The sequence below is a fragment of the Ciconia boyciana genome, chromosome 23 (genome assembly GCF_034638445.1).
Source record: "Ciconia boyciana chromosome 23, ASM3463844v1, whole genome shotgun sequence".
In the NCBI taxonomy this organism is placed as follows: domain Eukaryota; kingdom Metazoa; phylum Chordata; class Aves; order Ciconiiformes; family Ciconiidae; genus Ciconia; species Ciconia boyciana.
The window spans coordinates 4502843-4527674 of record NC_132956.1 but is presented as its reverse complement, the minus strand read 5'-3'; the positions used below and the strand labels follow the sequence as shown (position 1 = coordinate 4527674).

At 47.8% G+C, this 24832-nt stretch overlaps 2 protein-coding genes across 3 annotated transcripts; both read left to right on the top strand.

Moving 5' to 3' along the window:
- The first annotated feature begins 2451 nt into the window (after nucleotides 1-2451).
- MLN (motilin) lies at nucleotides 2452-10901 on the top strand. The gene is made up of 4 exons (XM_072845036.1): nucleotides 2452-2568; nucleotides 4105-4227; nucleotides 5639-5747; nucleotides 10804-10901. The coding sequence occupies exons 1-4, from the start codon at nucleotides 2452-2454 to the stop codon at nucleotides 10899-10901; spliced, it is 447 nt and encodes a 148-aa protein (XP_072701137.1).
- A 566-nt stretch (nucleotides 10902-11467) lies between these two features.
- On the top strand, nucleotides 11468-24775 carry LEMD2 (LEM domain nuclear envelope protein 2). Of its 2 annotated transcripts, XM_072844845.1 has the most exons (9): nucleotides 11468-13238; nucleotides 14567-14607; nucleotides 15402-15477; nucleotides 16719-16795; nucleotides 17442-17521; nucleotides 19879-20024; nucleotides 21081-21182; nucleotides 21274-21376; nucleotides 22536-24775. In XM_072844845.1, exons 1-9 carry the CDS (start codon nucleotides 11534-11536, stop codon nucleotides 22684-22686), a joined length of 2481 nt encoding a protein of 826 aa, XP_072700946.1. In that variant the 5' UTR covers nucleotides 11468-11533; the 3' UTR covers nucleotides 22687-24775. The 2 variants fall into 2 exon arrangements, with proteins under 2 accessions (XP_072700946.1, XP_072700948.1); XM_072844847.1 differs by lacking the exons at nucleotides 11468-13238; nucleotides 14567-14607; nucleotides 15402-15477; nucleotides 16719-16795 and having other exon boundaries at nucleotides 17424-17521.
- The last annotated feature ends 57 nt before the right edge of the window (nucleotides 24776-24832 follow it).

Sequence of the window (24832 nt, the reverse complement as noted above, 5' to 3'; positions counted from 1 at the left end):
AGGGCTCATGATCTAAAAAGATAAGCTGGGAGAGAGGAATTTCTCCGTCTTATAGATGGGGAAACTGAGGCAGAGAGAGATTCTCCTGTCCAGCTGTGGGACCCACCGAGAACAGCTGCCAGCCTAAAGACAGAAGCCTGGGGAGGGAGGAAAGGGGATCTTCCTGGAAACGAGAAACTCTTAAAAATCCAATGCAGATAACAATGTTCCCTGTCCGGCAAACCCGTTTCCATGCACGCCAGGTAGCCGTTCGTCAGCTCTGCTGGAAGTGTGGGCACCTGCACAGGTAAGTGATTGCGCACCGGTGCCTCTACCCGTGTATAAAGGGTGGGAAAGCCAGCAGGAGCATCCAGGTGTGAACGGGAGCAAGAAGAGGTCTGACCTCCAGCATCCCGTGGCTGCACTCGCCAGGTAGGTGCTTGGTCTCTGCTCCCAGTTGCAAGCTCGGTGGGGTGGGCACTTCGTGGGTGCCCAGATAGGCACTGGTGCTACCAGCACGTGTTGGCTTCAGCAGAGAGAGCTCTGACAAGAAAGGGGAAACTAAATCGATGCTTAAATAAGGGGCACGGTGCTTTCTGCTCATCTCCCATCGTGGGAGCATCGATTCCACCAGCTCCTGCCTCCCTGCTTGTCGTGAGCACCCAGCAGACACTGAGGCGTGCTGCAGAGGCGCGAGGAGCCCTGGGTGCCCTCTGCACTCGGGGAGCTGCTTTGAACAGACAGAAAATGAGTCACAGACAGTTCCTATTGACAGTAACGATTTGATTTTTTTGGAAGACAGCTCGGTAGATAAATGTACTGTCTTGTCACTGTGCTCACACCAGTATCAGGTGGATGTTCACCCCTCCTGCCCCCAAATTGGCATCTCACCCCATTTTACACAGGCATAAGCGGAGCTGGGCAATGCTGCACCCAGCCCCATGCGACCACAGTACTTTGTTGTGCTGATGCTGAACTTGGGATCTTCCTGCTTTGTGCTTTCTCTTTGTAGCTGGGAAGCAAATTCACTAACAACAAAGTATGCATCTGCCTGGAGAGGCATTGAGCTAGAGATCTCAGGTCTGAAAGACATGTCCTGCTTACAAAATAAGGAAGGGACATTCAGAAAAGACATTTTTTTTGACTGGAGTAATGTGTGGGGGTGTTTCTCCGGGGGAAGAAGGAGCAAATCAATTCACAAAGGGATAGTCAATGAGAGATGAAGGAGGTGACTGGGTTTATTTCTTTGTATATGGCAGTGTTTTATTGCGGTGATAGAATAAATGAAAAGGCAATAAAGATTGATGCTACTGAGATAACACCGTGTTATCAGCACATATGCGTAGCAACATGCCGTATTACAAGGGGAGAGCCTGAGAAATCCTCTCTCTTGATCACTGCAGCAAAAGGTACATCTGGCTGGGTCACCCGGGGCGATGTCCCAGTGCAGCCGATAGCTTTGATGACCCAGTGCGGGTGGGCAGGGGCAGATGGCACCGGCGTTGCCCTAAGCAGTGCCAAGGGAGAGGAGAGGGGCTCCAGCCGCCTTCGCTCGCCGTCAGCCCTCCCCTGGCCCAGCACACAGCGGAGGGATGTGATTGGCAAGTGCTGCAGAAAGGGAATATTTATTAACTTCCACTGGCCTTTGGTTCAATACTAGCTGATATTTATGGGAAATCTAATTTAGAGGTCAAATTTGACCTAACAATGTCTTTTCAATAACATCCAAACCAAGAAGTTTCTGAAACTAATTAAGGATCAGGCTCCAATCAGGTAGAGTAGTTAAGCTGTGGGACCAGACTTCATTAAGTTTGTCCAGAGAGAATAGTTTAATATTTAAAGAGAACATTTAATGTTTACGTAAGTCGTCTTCTGACGTGAAGCTGCTGTTAAATCACTTCAGAAGGTAGTTTTTAAAGCCCTTTATACTAGGCTGTTATGGAGCCAGGCTGGCAAATGCCCTTCCCAGCTCTCTTGGACCCAATGAGGCTTATTAAAAGATTCAGTCCATCAAGGCAGGTTTTCAGGGGTGAGGAATATGAAAACAAAATTTAACAAAACAGCTGTCTTAAGGTTTTTCTCTCTTACAGCATCACTCTGTCTCCCTTGCTGTCAGCGGGATTGATGGGAGCATTTTGCTCTGGATGTGTGCGGGTCTTAAACCAGTACAGCTGGAGGGCTAAAGCTTGCAGAACAGAGGGAGTCTTTAACAGTGCTGAAGGGCTGGGCTTGAAGTCTCTGGAGATATTGCTCAAGAACAAATCTGTTTACAGAAAAAGGTTTGAGAGGAGAATTGTCAGTCAAGACACTTCTATTCTCAGCTCAGGAGCAACTGGAAGAGTAAATATACCTCTAGTTAGCTGGTGGATAAATTAGATTGCAGCTGATCAAAAGCCAAAGGGATTTCTTGTCAAATGGCCCTCTCCACTGTCACCCTGGTATCTTCTTTCCTGTGTCGTTCAGACTCTCACGATGGTTTCAAAGAAGGTGGTGGCCAGTTTGCTCTTGGTGTATGTGGTGTCTATGCTGGCTGAACAGACCAAAGGCTTCGTGCCCTTTTTCACCCACAGCGACTTCCGGAAAATGCAGGTAACCCCTAAGAAACGTACTGCAGGGGCTGGAGCCCTGAATAAACCAGGAAAGGTGTTTCTTTCTCCCTCATCCCCCAAGCTCTGCCAGTGCACTCCGTGCCACTGGCATCCCCATCATCTGCCCCTTCTGTTCAAACAGGAGACACAATGATACTGGCAGTCCCTCACTCATCCCAAAGTTAAGGGCTATGGGACAGGGCAGAGACAACTTTTAAGATGTGAGACTAGCAAGGAAGAGCCTGGACTCCTTTACATAAGGACCAAAAGACCTGTGTGGATTATCATCTGCAGCTAGTGGGTCTCGTTTTTCTTTCCTCCATGCTAGTGGCTGTAATTTTTATAGAGAAGCTGCAGCCTCCCATCATCATACTGATGGGTCTTTTTGTTGTAACAAATAATTAACCATCCTCCAGACAGTTGTCACCTCTGGGATGTGCAGAGAGGAGGATGTTTTTTCTTTTGATGTGAAACTAATACTGTTGAAAGGTGTCAGGCAGGCAGCATCAGAGACTGCATCTTCTTAAACACAGCCGAAGTGAGCTTCCCCCGCACAACGCAACCCATTGATACTGGGGAGAAATCTTGTTTCCAACACCTATCCGCTCGCTGGATAGCAATTGCTTTTTGTGGGGAGTACAGTCATCCTTCAGCCTCCTTGAGGAACATGATGGGGACCCACGCACGGTCCCCAGATCGATTGTTCATACATCACAACCCTTGTAGCTATGTGTCTGCTAGTGATTGAGGGTCTTCTAGATGTACGTGGGTGAAATCAGTCTTCCAAAGGCTGCCTCCTCTCCTCCGAGCACGCGTTCAAACCAAAGCAAGTGCACAGCAAGGAGTTTGACACTGAGCACAGCCTTCGCTGCACTTTACATGTCCTGTAGCGTCTGTCATATCCCAAAGTAACTTTGGCTTTTCTCTTTGGGCTGGGAAGAAAGGGAGAGTCCTGAAGCCAAGTTTAGCCCTATAAATGGGAAAGGACTGACACTACAGACCTGCAAGAAAGGCTGCTGAGACGTAACATCTGCACAGAGCTCTCCATTTGCAATGAGGCTGTGCAGGCTTTTATTAAACTTCATTGCCACTGCTACAGAACAGAACCAGGACCAGGCCTCTGGAATAGCTCTGTAAGGTCAGCATACTTGGCTACCACATCCTGCTGACAGTGTTATCTTGCACAGATCAAAGGAGTCGTCTATGAGTGTCACGTTTGCTACAGATCTTTACACTCAATCCTGTAACCAGACCTTACACCCAACATTGCAGCCTCTGCTGCGTGTCAGAATTACAGTCCCCAAGGCCATGGTGACCACAGCTGATGAGTCCCTTCCCAGTGAGCTGTGGCCCTGGGGAAGGATGCCGCATTGGCTCCAGGCAGCGGTTAGACCTCCAGTCCCTCTGGTTTTGTGCCCAGCTTTGCAGCCTTTGCAGGCTGCTGGGCATCGCACTGTTGGTATGGTGCAGAGCAGGTTTGGTACCTGCACACTGCTGCATCCCAGCATCACTGTCCCATTTGCTCTCTGCTGTGAAGTTGCAGGAAAAGGAGAGGAACAAAGGAGGGCAGAAGAAATCCCTGACCTCGCTGCAGCAGCTGGAAGAGGAAGGCTTCTCTGAGCAATCTGGTGCAGATGTCAACAAGGTCAAGACCATCCAGGTACGTTGAACCACGCGACTCTAAGGAGCCCACGAGGACACACGGGGGACAAGTAGCCCAAGAGACAGCCCGCAGGGCCTGGCTACAGAGGAGTATTTGGTGGTGCTGCATGAGAAGACAGCGGGTGTTATCGGGAGCTCACAATCTATATAAAGGAATACAACCCATTTCCTGCCAGCCCTGCCAGGCATCTGAGCAAGGTTGCATCAGAGAAAGATTTTACCTTCACCCTAAAAATTATCGTGGACATTCAGCAGCCTGGTCACCCCTCAGACCCACCTGGCTTCTCCCTTAGGAAGATGGAAAAAACATGAGGTCTTTCTTTGCCATTCAGTGAACACCAGCCAACTGCAAGGCAGGAATTTGAAGCTCTGCTTCAGCTCTGGGTTTAACTTGTCACTTTTTCACCCAGCTCCAGATTAGCTGCCCGGTGTCACCTCCGATCTCACAGTTCTCTGCACTGGCAAGACCTTATTTATAAACTTGGGCCCATACAGCCGCACCCCCCAAAGTCTGTATACAGAGCAGAAAATTGCCAATTTTAGGGATTTAAGTGCCAGTCTAAGCCCTCAAAGGCATGCTTACCTGGTTAGCCAAGTCTGAAAATTGTGCTTTTCCACTTGAAAACAGGGAACTCTTTGCCCTGTCCGTGCAGCCGCTCCTGCGGTGAGCTCGGCCGTTCTCTCTGCCAGCAAAAGGAGTGTGTAGGTCCACCCCAAACTGCAGGATAGACTGAGTGGGACAGGCAGCGGGACTAGCTAGGCTGGAATTTGACCAAGACTCAGGTTAATGTGCAACTACTCTCGCAAACGTGGTGCACCAACAACCAATAATAGGATTTAAACAGCAAGGATTCACAGTTCAAAGCATTAAATAACTGGCACATCCCAGTGTTTAAACACCACCCCCCCCCCCCCCCGCAGCCCTCCTTTGCCTCCAGCCATGACCGGAACAACTCTATTTACTTCGGGTACATCTGAGCCACAGCTGGCTCAAAGTCAGTCAGTCTGGAGGCAGGATGATGTCTCATCCTCAGTCTTTACTAAGGCAGGGTGCTTCACCCGCATCAGTAAAGCTGATGGCTTGAAGGGTCAAGGTGTGAGATAGTGGAGGATTATAAGGTTCAGAAATTATTTTCTTCTTTACAGTCTCTGTTGCCAGGAGGTACCTTTATCTGTGTTTCTGAGTCAGCCCATAGATGATCCAATGCATGAAAACTTTGGCATTCTGAACAGCATAAAATTGCATTGACTTAAAAATGCTGCTTTTCCCCACATAAGAATCATCCTCTTCCCTTCAAATCAGCCGTAGACCCTCTACTGACTTGAGCAAAGTGGGGTCAAAGCAACCCAACCTGCCTCCCTGTGCTCCCCTCAGCTTCTCTTTCTGACTTTTCTGGCTTCCTCCACAGCTAGTTGTTCCTGTCAAAGCCAGGATGTGGCTCACCCCAAGGCAGCTGGAAAAATACCAAGATGTCCTGGAGAAACTGCTAGCAGAGATGTTACAGGACACCCCAGACGGTACTGTCAGGAGGTTGATTTCTGCCTTGGGAATTCTGCCTTTCCCTCCTCTCACCAGCTCATCATCACGGAGATATTTATATTCCTCAGAAGGGCTTTTGTGTCATGTTTGCTCACTTTACAGAGTCCTCAGATACCCCACCCGCTCTCATGTACACGCTCTTCTTCTGGGAAGGTTATTCACTCTCTTAGGGTGCCGTCTGTGCCCTAGAGCTGATATTGACTGTTAGCAGCATTGCAACACTTCCCAGCAGCTCTCCTTGGCACTGCTTCCCACTTCCCTACTCATCCTCCCAAAAAGTCCTCAGTCTTCAGGGCGCAATTTCCAACAGAGTTTGTAACGCAAGCGACACCTGCGAGGCAGCTCAGCACCTGCAGTCAGACCCGAACACCTTGCTCCCTGCACAGGGGCTGAACATTAGCAATTACAGCTAGAATTAGCTGCAATTCAAGGTGCTGAGTGCTAACAAATCCAGCCCTGGGCTTTGCTCTTCGTGTATTGGAATTGCAAAAGGAAATATCCAGGGGCAGTATGTGATGCAGCTATTCCTGCCTGCAGACTTGGGGGGTGGTGGAATGGGTCTCACTGGTGGTATCTCTGGACCTTTGTCTTATCTGGGCTTAAATGTCCCAAAGAAGAGGGTCCCCTCTATCCCTGTGCGAGCTGTTATTCTGCTTTGGCTGTGCTGATTTCCCTTTGCCTTCTAGCTTTTTAGTTGGGGAGCTGAGGAGGAGGAAACAATATATAAAGCCTAGGAAGGACTGAATGACAAATTTAAGGACACTTGTTCTTTCCTCTCTTTTCTTTTTAGCTGACTGATACCTGCAGAATCAGAAGAGAAAGCGAAGTAGCGTGCTAAAGCTAAAAGACTCCACTTATGTAAACGAAATCTGTAAAAGAGATTAACAACAAAATCTGAGGTGAGATAATAAAATGCGCAGTATAATTAAATGGAGGATTTGTGTCTCCTTTTCTGCATGCCTCTCAGCCAGATGGCAAGCAGCAAGTGTGGGAAAGAAGAGAGGGAGGGTTTCCAGTTCTAGGGAACATCACCGTCCTTCTGAGAAGTGCAAAGCATGTTGCAAAGCGTCAGTAATTAATCTTTGTGGACTAATACGTTTTATCCCACTCTTTTGGCAATGAGGGGAAACTGAGGCAAATATTTACCTGATCTCCTAGCCAAATTGGTGACACAAGTGTGGGATGAGGAGTGCTGGGTGGGGGACCTGGGTGTCCCTAACCAGGCTCCCGGCTCTGGACGCGGGAGGGCACTCTCTCCCACACTGCTGGAAGAAAGCAGGAGCCCTGATTTGCAGTTCCTACCTGTGCTCTTAACCCCCTCTTACTCACCCAGGCGATATAAATCTAAATAACATTGTGAGGAGCACCTCTCCCATAGCTATGATGTGAACAGGCACAGCGTGTGTGAAACAAGGCAGAGCTCTGGCCTTATTTCTGCCTCTCAAACAAACCTAGAGGTGAAATCGTAATTCCACTTGAACATATTGCTCGCCATTTACATACCTTTGGCTTATTTTAGAGCTGCTCCTCTATATTGGCAGCAGGAAATCCAACATATGTAAAGTAAGGACGGATGAGATCAATGGAATGTATGTGAATATATCCAATTTCAATCCAATTTTATCCTCCCAACCTAACACAAATTCTGTTCTCACTGTGGCTCATTTGAATAGCTGTCTTTGTGCTAGAACAACACTCCTCGGTATGCTCTCTGCTGCAAGCCATCCCTTAGGAGGAAAGAAATCTCCCAACGTATAATGCAACATCCAGCACGGAGTGGATTCCAGCTTTAACATTTGATTCAAAGGCATATTCCTAGTCCATGGACTGATCAGCTCAGCGTAACTCAAAGTTTGCAGGGATTATTGCTGAGGCAGGTTGAGCTATGAAATCACTATAAATGAGTCTGAGTGGTTGGAAGATAGAAAATAATACATTCTATTAAGCTGAAAGTGAAAGCAACTGCATGTATTGCTGGGCTATAGGAGCTCAGCCAGGGCAAATCAGCCTGTAGTGGAGTGATACCCATGGGAGATCTGGCATGGAAATCACCGGGGGAGCTGCACTGCATTTACACCAGTGTACAGCAAGATCTGAGACAAGACTGTTTGCTTCAAAGGAGGCACTGTTGACTCATTCCTTCTGAAAGACCCAAACCTTTACCCCAGGTTTAAATTTGCCCTGTCATGGGAAAACAAGGAGAGTTTCCCCTTGAAGGGCAAACTGCTCCCCAAAACCCTAAAACCATAAGCTCCACTGCAGGTCAGAGCAGTCACTATAGCATCCCCTCTTGCCCAGCTCTTTCACTCAAGTGGTTTCCTGGGCTGACAGCTCCGCTGTGCCATCCAGGAAGGAACATTGCCCAGTGACAGCAAGAAAGTGAACACGAGCCTCTTGGATTTGCTTCCTGGACCATTTCCCACCAGAGTAGTGGTGGGGCTGATGCTGCGGAGACTTCCATAAGGAGATCCACCAATGTGACTTTGCAGGGCTATCTCCCTCTACTCTTACATTTTGACCCAGACAAGCTGCAGCTGCAAAGGTCTGCTTTTAGCCTGGCCATCGCTTGTGCCAATGGCTCTATAGTTGACCCAGCTATAAATGAGCTCATGGATGCATGGCTGGTTGTGACAGCAACTGTATGAACCCCCTGTCTTGTCCTGCAGCAACAACTGTGCTGTCCAAATAGGCACCAAAGTGCAAGGGGGCCTTCAGCTTTTGGAATTAGATTCCTTCCAGCCTCAGGAGCTTGACTAGTGGGAAAGAAGCAGAAGGAGAAGATGGATGGACCCCAACCATCCGCCCAGGCGTGGCTCCTGCTGCCAGGGCTATATCTCTTGTTAAGAAGCAAAATGGTCTCCAAGTTGCAGGACAGATCTGTATCCCCAGTGCCCTGGAAGGCTGCTTTGGCAGCCAGCAACACCTAAGTCCATGCCTGCAAGCACGTAGGAAGATCTTGCTGCTCCAGAAACCGAACAAGAGTTTCGTGGCAGGATGAGCAGCCAAACGGTTGTGGAAAAGAGGCAGGGAAAGGAGAAGGAGAGAAAAGAACGAAATCAGCACTGACTTTCTAACCTAATAAGAAGCTCGGCAGGCTGAGGACATGACATACGATCGGGAGGATGAGAAGCGGTGTTCTTGGGTCACACCTGTGCCGTGGCTGTGAGTGACAGGGTGTTAAATCGGCACAGTTGGCTTCCAAGTAAGATTTGACACTTCCCCTGGTGACATATGCAGGACTGTCGTCCAAATGCCATGGGATAAGACAAGGGGGTGGGATGGCGGGTTTTTTTCAGCAGCCCCTCAGTCAGGGGTGGAAGGGTTCATCTGCTGCCCATGCTTTTCGGGGTGCAGCACGCTCCCCTCTTCAGGCACCTTATGAAGATGGCGTAGATCTATTTCTGCCCCCCTGCTTACACCAGTCCTGTGTTGATACTTCAAGAGGAAAAGCAGACGGCATGGCACGCCTGCTCTTCCCATTCGATATCTGAGTCACTGCCAGCAGGCCTAAGGCAGCTTCTGGGCTTGCAGGGAAGGTGGAGGCTGTCCCCTCCTCGCTGTCCCATCTTCCCACATCCAGCTCAGGATATTTACAGCCAAGATATTCGAGAGCTGCACTGTGGGCTGGGAAGCTGGCTTTTCACAGCCGAGCATCTCTCAGCATCACAGCCCATCTGCAGTATCAGCAGGCCTGTGCTCGCCCCAGCAGCCTTTGCTGCTGCCCAGAGCTGTGGGGATGACGAAAGGGCTGCAAAAAAGCAGAAACTCCACCATCAGCCTCATCGTCGGCACTGTGGGCAGGGCGACGGGAATAAATCGATGCTTGTCCATGGGGCTATAAGAGAGAGCCCCTGTCACATCTGAGAGACAGGGCTGTCTTCTCCTGCTGCCTTCTCTGTGGTGTCCAGGTACCTTCCAGGGAAGGCAGGCATGGTCCCGAGGGTTGTCTTGCTAGAGAGGGGTCGTGGATTTCTCTCCACAAACAAGAGGCATCTGTTCCTGCTGAGCATCAGTGCTGCCAACCTCCTTTCTGCAAAGGACTCACAGCTTTTCCCCAGCCCTCCAGTTCTCGAACATGGCTCCCATGTTCTCCACTCTGAAGGTCATGCAATGAGGCTGCTGGGCCAAACTCTGTCCTGATGCAACTTCCCTGACATCCAGAAACACAAGAAGTGGAAGGGTTGGGTTTGGGTTTTTTTTGTTGTTGCTGTTGTGCTTTTTCTCCAAAGCAAGAGGAGCTCACTTAATTCATGAGCTTGTATCAGCTCAGGCTTAGATGCCAGCATTCATCTGCATGTCTAGGCAGAGCTTCTCCAAACTGAAAGCTGTGAGCTTACAAAAACTGTGTACTAAGAGCATATTCTAATTCTGTATTTACATTAGACAGTGCTCCAAATTATTAGCTGTCAGTTGTGCTTTCCAGTTAGTGAGCAGGGGAGGCTCGGCTTAGCACGTTCACACTTCCCATCGGAACTGAGTATGTTCTTTTAATGGGCTCCCTGGCCTCTACTAAGTGTATATTTGTTGTTGCTAACCAGATTAACAAATCTCAGCATCTTGTTGCTGCTTTCTTGCATAAATCAGGAAGAGCGAGACGAGCTTTGCCTGATGCCCTAAGAAGAAGGGCACGGCAGCAAAGTGAGCGTGAAAGGAGGGGTATCCCTAAAGAAGTTTTTATGTCGTGAAGGCACAGTTTAGCATCTCCAGCCTCATGGTAGCAAGTGGTGGGTGCCCACCTGAGCTCTCCCGGAGCCCCCTCCAGCTCCACTTGCTGCAGGTCCCGGTCCTGCGGGACCGCCAAGTTTCCACCACTCCGGTATCATGTGTCGATCATAAAAACAGCAATGCACAGACAGCCTGCGTGCATTCATCACTACTTTTTCATCATCTTTAATTAAATTCTGATATTACGCCACAGTATTTCAGCCACTTTCATTACTTTCTTTATAGGCGGCAGCAAGAAAAAGCAATTACTGTACATCACTGCCTTGCCAAAATAAATTTTCAAGTCAGCGGTTGGTTTTGCCTTTTTAGGCTGCAAAGTATGCAAGGAACCTCCTTCCCCGGCAAATATCCCAAGGACCCTGATCCTGATCCTGCTGAAAGTGGTGGCAAAGCTCCAGCCCGCTTGACGGGTGCCAGTTAAGTGACTCCAACTTGGCAGCGATGAGAGGGATGAGGAAAATGTATGTGGGGGGTGGCAGGTGGCTGAGAAAGACACTTCTTTCTCCACATAAATGTCCCTAAAAGTGTCAAAATATCGGTGTAGCTCGGTCGGAGTGAGGTGAGAGGTGCTCAACCCCCCGCGCTTGCTCCTGAGAAGGGTCCCCCAGAGTGATGGGGCGGTGACACTGGCCAGCCCCAGCTGCTGAGGCTGCTTTTGCCCTTCTCTTTCTCCATTTCTTCCCCCTTTCCCCTCTCCTGAGATGAGCAACAGCTCCCACCCAGCACCATTCCCGCTCTGAGAGGGCCCCTGACCTCCCCAACATGGCGGAATCAGCGACCCCGCCTTCACAAGATGGCGGGAGCGGTAACGGGGAAGCCACGCTTTCCCTCGACCTTCTCAATATGGCGCTCACCCCCGCCTCCCTTATCAAGATGGCGCCGGCCGTGCGGATGGAGGAGGCAGCAATAGCCCCGCATTTGCCCTTCCCAAGATGGCCGCCCGAGGGGGTTGGGGTGCGGCGGGCCTCTCCCAAGATGGCGCCTGCGCTTCCCTGCTCGCAGAGCGCTTCCGGTGGGGCCTAGTGTCAGCGCCGCGGCCATGGCGGAGCTGACAGACGCGGAGCTCCGGAAGCAGCTGATAGCGCTCGGCTACCGGCCGGGGCCCATCACCGCCACCACCCGCAAAGTCTACGTCAAGAAGCTGGGCTGCCTGCGGGCCGAGGTGGCGGCGGCCGGGCGCAGGGGCCGCGGCGCAACACCGAGCCCGGCCCGCACCCCCGCCAGGCCGCAGCAGGCCTCGCCTTCGCGGCAACGCTCCGGCTTCCACCCACCCGTCGGGGCCGCCCGCGACAGTGAGGAGGAGGAGGAGGAAGATGAGGAAGACGAGGAAGGGGAGCAACCGCCCGCGTCCCGCTGGAGGACGTCTGGGGAGGGTGGCGGGCTGTCCTTGGGGGACTCCCGGGGGTCCCCCCCGCGCTGGGGCGGAGGGCTCGGCCACATGCCTGAGGGAGGCCTGTCCCGGGACAGCTTTGGGGGGCTGAGCCCCTCGGCGCAGTGGGGGGCATCTGTAGAGAGAAGTGGGGGGGCTGGGGCTGGGCTGGGGGCGTCCCAGGGTGGGCGTGGGGGGCTGAACTCCTCCTCCCAGTGGGACACATCTATAGAGAGAAGTGGGGGGCTTGGAGCTGGGCTGGGGGTGTCGCTGGATGGGCTTGGGGGGCTGAACCCCCCCTCCCAGTGGGGTGCATCCTCAGAGAGAAGTGGGGTGCTTGGGGTTGGGTCGAAGCCTTCCCTGGATAGGTCTGAGGGGCTGAGCTTCACGTCCCAATGGGACACATCTGCAGAGAGAAGCAGGGGGCTCAGCGCTGGGCTGGGGGCGTCCCTGGATGGGTTTCGGGGGCCAAGCTCCACGTCCCAATGGAGCACGTTTACAGAGAGAAATGAGGAGCTCAGCGCTGGGTCAGAGCCATCCCTGGATGGGTTTCGGGGCTCAGACTCCTCACTGCAGTGGGGCACGTCAACAGAGAGAGGTGGGGGGCTCAGCACTGGGTTGAGGCCGTCCCTGGACAGGTTTCCGGGATTGAACTCCATATCCCAGTGGAGCTCATCCGCAGAGAGAAGTGGGGGGCTCGGCGTCAGGGCTGGACTGGGGACATCCCTGGGTGGGACTGGGGGGCTGAGCTCTACGTCTCCCTGGGGTACCTCCACAGGCAGGAGTGGGGGGCTCACCTCCAAACCCCTTTCCAGCGATGAGAGTGGGGATCTGAAGTCCAGGAGCCATTGGGGCACGTCAGGAGGAGGAATTGGAGGGCAGAGCTCCCGAGCTCAGTGGGAGACAGCAGGGGAAAGGAAGGGGCTCTCCCCTAACAGCTCATGGAGGCGGGAGAGCGAGGTGACGCCCAGCACCCACTGGGGCACCTCAGTGGGACCTGGGGGGTTGAGTCACCAGTTTGGGAGAGGGAAAGAGGACTTTGGTTCCAGTGTTCGGAAGGAGGCAGACAGGGAGCTGAACCCCGGCAGCCGGGGAGGGGGGTTGATCCGGCGGTTCCCATGGAGGGCTACGAGCAATGCAGGGCTGGCCTCGGGGAGCCGGTGGGAAGCATCGGGAGCAGGGCAGGGAATAACCTCCCGCACTCACTTGTTGCGGTCAGCCCCCAAGCAGCAGATGGAAGGAAAGGGCAAAGGCCTCGAATACTACCTCTCCCACTTCCTTTGCATCGCCAGCTTTGTGCTGCTGCTGATTTTTCTGGGCATCCTCGTGGTGAAGATGATTGGGTCAGGCTGGCTTGACAGGAGAGAGGAGAACTGTACGTGCACTGGTTTAATCCTGTTTTTAAACTTTATTCTTCACCTTTCTTTTCTGCTTTCCCTTTATTACTTCCATCGCCATCACATTTATCATTCTCATTGCTGTAACCTGACATCTTTGCTTCTGTCCCCATTTCCATCTCCCCTTGCCCATGGGAAACCTTGTTAGTCATGGGAAGTAAGTCAAGCGTGTGCTTTCTCTCAAATGAGTTTGGCCTTTGGTTCTTCAAAGCCCTGGGTTTTATGGAGAGTGACATTCCTGCTAGGCCAAGGATGTATTTTATGATTGTCCATTGTGTAACATAATGTCTGTGTAATTGCCCATTGTGTGTTTTAATGTTAGCCTCTGCAAAGCACGGTCCTTCGTGGCCTTTATCCTGGCCACGTGCGAAGTACAGCGGTTGAGTTGGTACTTTGGCACTTCAAGTGTTGCAGAGCTTCGATGAGAAGTGAAAAGTGGCTTCCCTGTCACCCAGTTTTTAAAGCAGAGTTCCCCAGCTAGAGCAGATGGAAATAATGTCATTTCATGGCTTTGAACTGAAAGAAGAAGGGGTTTGGGGTGTGGTTGGGAAGTGTGAGTCCTGAAACTCGGCACACTGTGCCTGTAGGTGTTTGCATTTTACATGGGCTTTCTCAAAGTCAGAATAAAACTATCCAATGTCATTGAATTTCCGATGCACCCTTTACAACTTTGTTTTAGATATTTCAAACCCAATGGTATTTTGAAGCAAGAAATCTTGCAGCACAGCTGCAAATTCTTTAAATTCTCAGGTAGTTAAGATTGCTAGAACGTACTGCATGGTGGACTGTACTGCTGGTGTATATCTAGTTGTCGAGGCGGGAGGGAGCTGTTAAACCAGAGGCCATAATCTGCAGAGCTAACAGCTCCAACTAAAATAAATCCGCTGCTTTTGCCTTGAGGAGGCTTGATTTAAATCCCTGTTATCACTGTGATATTTCAGGTGACCATGGCGTGCAGCGAATGGCATTACTAGATTGTAAAAGATCAGTGCAAAGCAGTGGGTAGTAAGGGAGCGTGGAACATCTGCTTAAACAGGGGCTGTTAAAACCTTCAGACCCCAGTTTTTACTTTCCAGCTGAACAGGGTTCATCATTTGCGCCCATTTTATTTGTTTTGCTTTCCGTGCTGCCTACCAGAGCAGTGCTTTGAATTGGCTATTTGCATAGCAAGGTACTGTGTAGAGTGAGATTAAGAATAGCAGAATCAGGCTTTAAAGTAGAACCTTCTTTTAAAAAGATAATTACTTTCTTGATCAAAGCTCTTGTTTTGCAGCCAGCTAACTCACCCTCCCCTTCTCTCTCATAGTTAAGCTCTTGCCTGTGGATTGTGACAAAAGAACGGATGATGTAAGCATATATTTATTTATCTTCAAGAATTGTGGATAGGGGATTCTCACAGAAGAGTAATTATTCTAGGCAACTTCCACCAATATCAGTATCACTGTAAAATTATTAGTTCTATCATTTTACAGAAAAATTGTGACTTCATGAGTTGGAATTAATGGGCCAGATTAAATTAGGACTGTATATGAGACTCTGAAAGATAAAAATTTAAATTCCCAATTATGTGAATCAATTTCTTTAATAGTTGTAACAGAAGCGATATTGGTTTACAATAAAGCTGTGTTCAGCTTTAACGATGCAAGATTTAATCCAACTAATTCCCTGAACTCCATCATAAAGTGTTTGTACAGCCCTGTTTCTTTTATCATAATATGTTATTAGGAGGGAGGAAAATTTCATATTGGATTCAGAGTTATGGTTAGTCTCCTGTGACGTTCTGGAGGCAAAGAATCCATCTGTGGTCGGTCAGATGGGATGTCTAGAGATCGCATCGGATGGGATGTCTCCTGTGACGTTCTGGAGGCAAAGAATCCATCTGTGGTCGGTCGGATGGGATGTCTAGCGGTGCCGCCTGGGCTATGGGCTGGGGGAGTCGGTGGCACTTTCAGAGGATGCGCTGCCTCGCTTTTGACTCAGAAACTGTAGATCTTTGTTGCAGGTGTGTTTAATTTGAACTAGTGGTGCATGACTGAACCAAACCCCACTGCTGGTATTTTGTTTTGGTATTTTTAGCTACTCTGACCACTGTCCTGTTGCTGCCGGTCTATTCATGTTTGTTACCTGTTTCTGACTTGCAGTTCTGTCAACCTAAACAGAAGGACATAATACTGAACATACTGCACGAGTTGGATAACTACTTGTCCCTCCAAGCTGGTAAGTTCCAACTGTCATTATAAAACACTTATGAGCATTCAGCAAACTGCCTCTCCCAGCTGTCTGGACATTTTTAACCTCAGTTTGAAGAGAAGGGTTTATGGAACAGTGAGTTCCACTTGAAGAACTCTGAGAAAGTCGGGTAATAGAAAAATAGAAAAAGATGTGTTTATTTTTATTCTGAATAGTGCTTAGCTAATGCACTCATATCACTGTGCTCTTGTGGAGTGGTCCTTATTTGCACTTGATATATTGGGAATTTGAGGTAGAAATATTCAGTTTTGTGGTTCTTTTCTATCAGCATCTTGAAATTGTCTTCAAGACACTCAGAGCCAGTACGTGTAAGCTTACAAATAAAGTTAAAGCAACTTAAGAAATTGACAGCTCTCTGCTGCAATGTGGCAGCTGATTATGTGAGTGCCTCTATTTTTTTCTCAGTACAGAGTAAGACAGCCTATCTTAGATGAGGAGCTAACTGAGCACAGTAGTTCAGCCAGTCTCTACTATGTATGAGCAAATCTGTTCCATAACTAGTATTTTGTGATGGAGAAGGCTGCTAGAAATTCAGTGGATGAGTAGAAACTGGTTCAGCAAGATGTATAATGGTGGTAATGAGTAAAAATGCTTAAGTTCCATTTTCTAGATTTCAGACCTCAGCAAGGCTGAAGCCTTTCGATACTTAAGCTTCACAGAATTTCTAAATCTTTTCAAATCAGACTTCGGCACCTGCAGAATTTCCACCAGTTTTACATAGTCTCTCAGCACACTTGTTTAGTCAACTTTGTGAAGCAAGATTTAGTTCCTCGCCAGCATTTCTCTGCCTGGGTAGAAGGTAGAGGTGCAATTTAGGCTCCTTAGAAGCATTTTGAATGCTGATTGTTAACTCCGCAGTCTTTGATACCTGATGGAAGGAGTCCCTCTGCAGGGCATTAGGTCAGAGAGGTGGTTATCTACTCTGCAAGGGGGAGAAACAATATTTTTCTTTTCCCCTCATTCTGTGTTGAGTAGCTCACACTGAAGCATGAGGTTTGATTGCCCTGATCCAACCTATATGCAGTGGCTGAGCATTTTATTAATAGTCATAATCTTGTCTGCCTACAGTATAAATCTTGCCTTGTAATCATTTTGCCCAGAGCTATAGCCAATTTTAAAGTGTAGCACTTTCAGACAGTTCAGTGGGTTTCTGAACTGTTTGAGGGCTTTTTTAAAAAACATTACTTCTATTTGACTTTTTTTACCAGGTAATTTTGAATGCGGAAACCCTGAGAATCTAAAAAGCAAATGCGTTTGGGTCAGTGAAGTGAAGGATCATGTGTTGGTGAGTAGGCTGTGAACAGCTATTGTTATAACATAGTGCTTAGTCTCTTATAAGGCAATAAATAATAGATACTAAAGCAATTCACCATCTGTTTTACTTCCTCATCCTGTTTTGATTCTTTCCCATATCTCTAGCTTCCCCTTTGGCCAGTCCTGTTCTCAGCAGTTCTTTTGAAAGTAATCTTCTACGTCTCTGATTCAGCCCCTGTAAATCTAACTTAATGGTTTGTTGTTTCACCATAGTCATCAGTCTTCTGAAACCAGAAATTTCCCTGGATTGAGGGCTGGGCAGAAGAAGGATTTTTCTATACCCCAAAGTGTCAGAAGACAGACTGCTTTGATCTAGCATTCCATTTCTTTCATGGTAAACTGTCAGTAAGATTATGTTGTATTTAGTGGTTAGTCTTAACAGTCTGGGCTAGTGTTATTTTACAGAGTGCTTCATGCATCATCTACCACAGTCGGAAGACTTTAGTCCAGACAGACCTTCAGATTTAGTTCTCCTTCCTCCAGTTTGCAGAATTATGATTAGAATTAACCTAGGGACAGACCGTATAGAATGAATTCTCCCACTACTGTAATGAAATAATGTTATTCAGTATTTTAAATGAATGGAGAACTAATCTTTTATGGATTCTTTTGAACAGAATGTAACTGGTAGTTCCCCACAGAAGTTTGAAGCTGCCTTGCACTGGATACTAAACAGTAACAAGGATTTAGGAATATGGTAAGTAGAAGACCACTGTGTCAAAGTCATGTTTCTCGGTGTTGGCTGATATGTAATTTGACATCCTCTGTGGTGTGCCCTAAAAGCTCCCATACCTTGTTAGATTTCAGAAGATAATCTGGGACTGGCTTTGTCAGTGCTTGCTGGGCAAGCTTCCAAATGAAAAGTACAGCCCTGCAGCAAAAATTGGCAACTGAGCTCATTCCTTGGGAGTCTGTTTCCCAGCCTTTGCACTGGGGGACATTGCGTCCACAAACGCGCTGTCTCGCAGATGAGGCGTAAACCTGAGGTCAGGCTGCTTATGGCTATTGAGTTATGTTGTGCTTCCTGCAAGGTTTAGAAGTAGTGGTCCTGGTGTCCTGCCCGCAGTCCCGCGACTACTGTACTCTTGTTAAACTTGCCCATATACTCACTTTTCCCAAGATACCTTTTCCTCAGTACAGTTACTGTAGGCAGTGCTTCAATATTGTGTGGAGCTGCATCCTTTGACCAAAAGGTTTATGGGACAGCAAAGCACCCTCTTCAGTAGGTAACATCACCCGTGCTTTGGGATCCTTTGGAGCAAGTCCCGATGATGAGGAGAGGAAAATGGATTGTTGAATGGTATCTTTTCTTCAGTGTCAGTTGTCTTTTTGGCAGAACACACAGTACGTGTTGAAATGAATGGTCTGACTGACTATGTAGGGTGTTGGTCGGTCATTGGTGGGGCTTTTTTCTTTCGAGTTTCTCGGCTAGCAGTCTCTTCAGTACGTGAGAAATAGCAGAAATGCTATTTTTTTCAGGTAAAAAATACATCATTCAAGCCATAATCCAATGAAAGACTGTTATCCAGAGTCCGCAGACATCATTATCTTCCTCTGGGAAGTGTGGGCTGCCTCCAGTCTGTGTTAACTCTGAAGTCTAACATTTGTTTGCATTTTAACATTGCTAAATGTATCTCTGATTAAATGAATTGTAACAGTAGTAACGCTGGAGTTGGTGGGCATAGCTTGTATGAATTCCCACTGCTCGATTTTTCTCTAAAAAAATTCTGCAGCTGCTGCTGTGATCTAAGGATCAGACAGTGTCTACTGCTTTGATTATTGGTGTGTGGCAAATTCCCAGGACAGGACATAGTTTCCTTAGTGGTAGGTTTGGATTTGTAGGTGGGCTGGGATCCAGAGTTTTCAAATTCATATCTTTATACAGGAGCACTGCTCGTGTCAGGAGCTGTGTGATACAATATACTCCCATTTTTTTATTTTCATAATTAGCGACTCTGCCGGCTGTTCGCCGAATGGATCCACTTTCAGGAAGTCTGCATAGCGTGCAGAATGAGTGCTCAGCATGCTTAAAAACCTGCGGGTGGCATTTTTTAGCAAACGCTACGTGAGATTATTTTTCTAGGTGCTAGTCTGAGAGGCAGAACTGAAAATGAGCTCTGCACTGGGTGATTCTGCTGCATATTTTAAATATTTTCATGGAATTTGGATTGTAAATAAGACAAGGGGGTGGGAAACAACTGTGTGTCTCCAGCTACTGTAGAATCCAGTAACCAAATAAAAGATGTCAGCAGTTTGTGAGCTGTGCACTAGTAAATTGAGAAAATGTCTTTGTCTTACAGGTTATTCATTGCAAACCTAGAATGAATTAGTAGCTTAAAAAAATAAAATCCCCTCTAGTCCAATTCCTCTGAATCTGATGGCTCTCACTTGGATTACTTGATGCCTGTTGGCTAAGAGTATCTAATAATGAAACCGCATCAGTGTAGATCTGTATATAAAGAAGTGAGTAAAAGCATATCGGGTAGCACAGCAGGTGTGTAGAAGTGATTTTGCAGGAGGATGTGTTATCGATTTTGCCATGAATGCTTTCCAAGGGTGTGCCTGTTTCTCGCTGCAGATACAGTTGATGCGTTGTCACTTTTCTAGCTAAACTGTTTATGCTCATCTGTACTGAGGAAAACAGCACAACCTCCACGGACATTCGCAGTCTCCCTCAACTGCTCTCTCTGCAATTGCTGATGAGTGACTCAGTAAACATTTCCATTTCTCTGTGCTGGGAGGTGGGAATCCAATTTAAAGTTTAATCTTCTGCACGCTGAGAGGTGCTGTCAAAGAGTCTGCAGAGGGAGACTTCAGTTTACCAGTGGGAGTTCCAGCCCTGCTGCCTTTTCTAAAGCCATATCCATTCCTTGCTAAGCAGCCAGTCCCAAAATGTTCTGGAAAGAGGAGCTGCAAGGATGTTGGTGTATTTTCTATGTGGTATACAGAACGAGTTACTGCATCCGCAGCCTGTCTGTTCTCCTGTCTTGATTAAAGACTGCAGTTGGAGTGTCTGCTCTCTTCTGTGAAGATTTTTCTGCTTCTTCCCATCAGGTTGAAAGGCAGAGACCTTTCGGAACCTGTTACCAAAGTGGAGGAAGTGTTCTGTCTCGAATCGGCCCATCCTCAGATGGGGCTTGCCTGCCGTTTCCGTCGGGCAGTGGTCACTGCCATTATGAACCTTTTCCTGTTTTTCTGGAGTAAGTCGTTGGTGTTAGTAATCACCTTCTCCCCTTGCTAGCTGTAGAGATGGACCTGTGTGTGCGCACACGTTCTCCTAGCCATATGAAATTACTAACAGAGGTGAAATAAATCTGCTGATGAGTTAATTTCTAATTAACCTTTGTTCTGGTAGCAGAGGGAGACCTGTAGACCTGCTCTTATGCTGTGAGTGCTTAACACTTCCTTTAAATCAGCAAGCTGATTAGCTGTCTGGGTATTCCTCAAGTACTCATTACTATGGTCTGCAAAATAAGTATGTTAACCTACCTAAAAGATTTGGTTTTTCTTTCTTTTCTTGCACTAAGCTGCAAAGTCTCCTAGCCTTTTTAATCATGACTTGTAGCATTTCAGTGTTAGAGGTTTTATTGGAATAGTCTGTCATGCCCCAGCTGAGACAGAGGTCTTACTGAGCGAGGTGATAACGACAGATGAGTGTTGACTAGAAGAGTTTATAATCTAGCCAGACAAGGTGGAGGTGAAAGGGGATAGTTATGTTTATTGTAGAGACTGAGATACTAAAGTTAGCTCATGTCGTAAGGGGGCCATTTGTCAATGCTAAACCTTCAGTATAGATCTCCTGAATTTTGGGCTGGCGCTGGAGCCCCAGGCTTTATTTCCTTATCAAGCAGCTATCTTCGGAGCAGTGGAGCTTGACAGTCTTCCTAAGTGATTATTGTGGGGGAGGCCTCTAGCAAAGAGATAGCTCTGGGACTTGGAGAATTGAAGCCCTGTGGTTGTGCTGAGGTTTCTGATGTGGGGGAAAAAAGCCCTCTGTGATGAGGCCTTCCAACCACCTCTTCTCACATGCATGTATGCGTGCTTTTCTGCTGCAGGTGTTGTCAGTACCAAGGTTTTTGTGGGGTGCAGCTGCACTAGTGAACAAAATGAATTGCTTGGATTCAGTTCCAAGCAGCCCTCGGTAGCAGGGAGTAAAAACTGCCTCTGGGGAGAGGCACTGTCAGAAATAAAACTGCTAGCATCCAGCAAGAACATGTCTATCAGTTATTGAGTTCCGTTTGTTTTTACTCTTCTAGGTCTGATAACTCTTTGGGGGATCCTGATCTTCCTTAGATATCGCTGGCGGAAGATGGAGGAAGAGGAACAAGCCATGTATGAAATGGTGAAGAAGATCATAGGTAGAATCCCGTAGCTGTGTAAATGCAGGTAGCCCTGTTCTTCTCTCTGCAATGTTGAGGTCTCTCACCGTTTTGTCCTCCCACCCTCCAGCTGTTGTCCAGGACCACTATAAGGAATGGGAACGGAATTTGGAACGTTACCCCTACGTCGGCATTTTCCACGTTCGGGACAGCCTCATCCCTCCCCAGAGCAGGTGAGCTGAATTGTATTCATTAGGGAGGGCTGTCAGCGTGATGTTATTCCGCTCAGCTAAAAACTGCAGTTACGGGGCAACGGACCACGATCAGACAATTGATGGGAAGCTGGACGGCAAGAAGAGTCTGTCTGGCCTTTCAGTTTATAAAGGATTTTGACATAATTCAGGCTATGTCTTAACCTGCTGCAGATTAATGTGACAGTTCCAGGGCTGATATTTTGTGCGGTCACACAGGTGTATTGTCATTGTTCTATCAAACAGTAATTGGATTTTGTTTTGCTTGGGCATGGAGCATCTGATTTTCTCTCCTTCATCTAATGTGTGTAGGATGTTATCCTCTTTCTCAGCCATCATACCTTATGCTCCAGATAGGTGCTGTGCTTTTCAGAACAAACCTTCCCACAAGTTGAATAGGGCATTGGGCTCCTCTGAAGTGGTTGTGTATGTTGCTGCCTGGAAAAGTTACCAGTTTGAGCTGGGCAGCTTTGAAAGGGAGATGTAGTGAGACGGCTGGTCTTGGTGCTTTTTCAAAAAGGAATCGTGGTTGAGATAGTTGCTCCACGGGTGGTGGGGCCAGAGGATGGCAGCCTGGTTCTCGGTGGTTTAAGTGCCACTTGCTCCATCTCTGCAGGAATGTTTCTTGTGTTTTGGTTTACGTGTGCTGCAAAGTCTTAAACATTCTCACCCTTTATCAGTCACAGTACCACTAGTAGGAAAAGGAATTATTTCAGCTGTTTTGAACCAGTCTCTGTGTGTGTGGTGCCCAGAATTATTAGATGCTGATTCAAAACTGGGGTGAACTTCAGTTTGTCTTCTCTGGTCTGAGATTTCTCTGCATGCAGGAAGGGTGAGGGCAATTTGCTAATTGAGTCCTTTCGCAATACGAATTGAGCTTGAAATTCAGGGCAGTCATTGACTACTGGTACTGACAGAGGGTCTCATCTTCCCCCCCCACCCCCAAGCAGGACCTGTGTTTTTATGTCCTGGCCTGAAATCGCTTCTAAACCAGAATTCTGGTTTAATCTCCTTTACTGTCAGCACAGGGAACAGGAGGCAGCTAGCAGTAGCTTGGTGAGCAGCCATAATTGCTGTAAGCAGGAAAGCACAATGAGGGTATGATTCTAATTTATTTTCTTTTTGTTGCTGTTTCTTGCAGAAAAAAAATGAAGCGGGTCTGGGAGAGAGCTGTGGACTTTCTGGCTTCAAATGAGTCACGGATTCAGACAGAGTCACACAGAGTAGCAGGAGAAGATATGCTTGTGTGGAGATGGACTCAGCCTTCTTACGTCTCAGATTCAGAGCACTGAAGAGGAGCAGAAGTTGAGCAGCTGATGATATGGACCTCTGCAAGGGGACAGTCCCTTCTCTGGTGGTGGGAAAGAGCAGGTCATGGTCCTAATCTCCTAGGGCTGGGGATTGCACGTATCTGTTTGCTCTTCTTTCTGAAAATCTTCACACACAAAAATTCAGGGCAATAACGTTGGCTTGCAAAGAAGATGGGCTTGAGCTGGTGGGAAGCTAGAATTGCACCAAAGTTAGCCTTCCAGCAGATATCTGGCTTCCGTAGGCAAGCAAACCTAGAACAACTTTTTTTTTTAAAAAAAAAAGCATACCTAATATTGAGGGACTTATGATCTCTCTGACAAAGCTTAGGTGTTTAAAGTTTGACCTCAGTTCTGCAAAGGCCAACTGGTGGCAACGTCCATCGAGGAATGTGTTTAAAGAAGATTAACATTTCCCATGGAAACATTAGGGTGGCAGTTAAGATGCATTTTGTTAGAATTTGTTTTTATCAGTACAAAGTGATGAAACCACTTGCTGTTTCCTAACGAGGAAAATGTTTGTGTCGGCTTCACCCTTTAAAAATGGGGAAGAGGGGGAAAAGTCGGGTGAAGGTAGTCCTAGAGGGAGGGCAGTCTGACGTGCCTTGGTGGTTTGGGCTGGGTTGGGAGGGATGGAAGAGTAGTTGTGACCCTGTTAACACTTTCTAAGTCTGCAGTCTGTGTGTTTTATGATTTCTGGGGGGTGGGGGGAATTTGGGTGGAAAATAAAAGATATAGGAAGCTTCAGAAAGCGCTTTCTTGTGGCTACAGCCGAAGGGACTGCTTCATGGGCTATTAAAGAGCAGCTTTGGAAAGGCTGTGGGCTGAATGTACATGTTCGTCCTGGGCAGCTGCAATGTGTGCGCTGTGTGTCAGAGCAGAGATGTACAATGCACGGCGTGTCAGTACAGGGATTGCCAAGTCAGTGTTCCTGCAGCCTCACGAGAGGTACAAGGAGCAGCGATCAATCCTCCATTTGTGCTGCAGGCACCGTATTTTGTATCTATAATCATTTGGTTACTTAAGTTTCTTTTTATGTCCAGCAAACAAGTGTTTTTTTCAAAGAAAATAGCACCAGTGTGTGGCAGTTTAGGCTAGGCAGAGATACTGCTAATCTACTCTTCCCAATATTGTAAAACAGCTGTCCAGCTCACCACTAAGACAGCAGGGACCAAATTCATTTCTGGCATAAGCTAGTAAAACCTGCAGAGAGAAGCCAGCGTTGATTTGAACCCCTGTAAGCAGTGGATGTTCTCCTTGGCATCACAGGTATGGTGTGGATGCTTGCATTCGTCTCTGACACTGGGTGCACGGAGAGCTTCCTCTCCAGGCTCTGGGTTGGCTTGGGACGGGTGCCGAAGCCCTGCTCCCTGCTTTGCAGGCTGCTGATGCCACGTACAAGGTGGGTTCCTTGTGCCAGTCCCTGCTTACCTCCTGGTATGGAGTCAGCACTTCTCCACCCCGCTGCTGGCTTTGGTGGGGTTTTCCACCTATGCACCCCACAGGCTGCTGCAGAAGGACTGCAGAGACTCCTTACAGACCTCCTGGTCATCAACCAAAACGAGGGGAGAGAGCAGATTTCTCCAGGAACAAAACACGGGGAGGTCTTTCCCATTAACTGGGAAATATCCTGCGTGGGGTTGACTCTTACCCCATAGTTTCTTTTTGGTTGCAAAGGTAGGGTGCTCGAACAGACGAGGAGACTCAACAGCTGTCTTCAGGACAATGACCAGCTTCTTCCACTGTTAATAAAATAGGGGATAAAGTGAAGGCAGCCTTGATTCTTCTAAAATATTGTAACAAGATCATCACTGCTGCCATAGCAATTTTTACAAACACCGGTGCCTACTTTCTTTACAAACACTGGCGTTCTTAAGCCTTTTTAAAATATTTGTGGGGTTTGGGTTAGCTGTTTTTTAACCGTCCAAATCCAGAAGTAAAGTGTCAGGCGTTGCAGTCATCTTTTTGTACTAAACTTGTTTTTGTAGAATAAATTTCACTGGCTTGGTGCTGTTTATTATATGTTCAATTTAGCTCTGTAAATCAATATATAAAATAAATTTATTACAAATAATTTGCTACCTCTATTTTTATTGAGGAGTCACAGATTGTTCCAAGTGCTTTCGCTCAG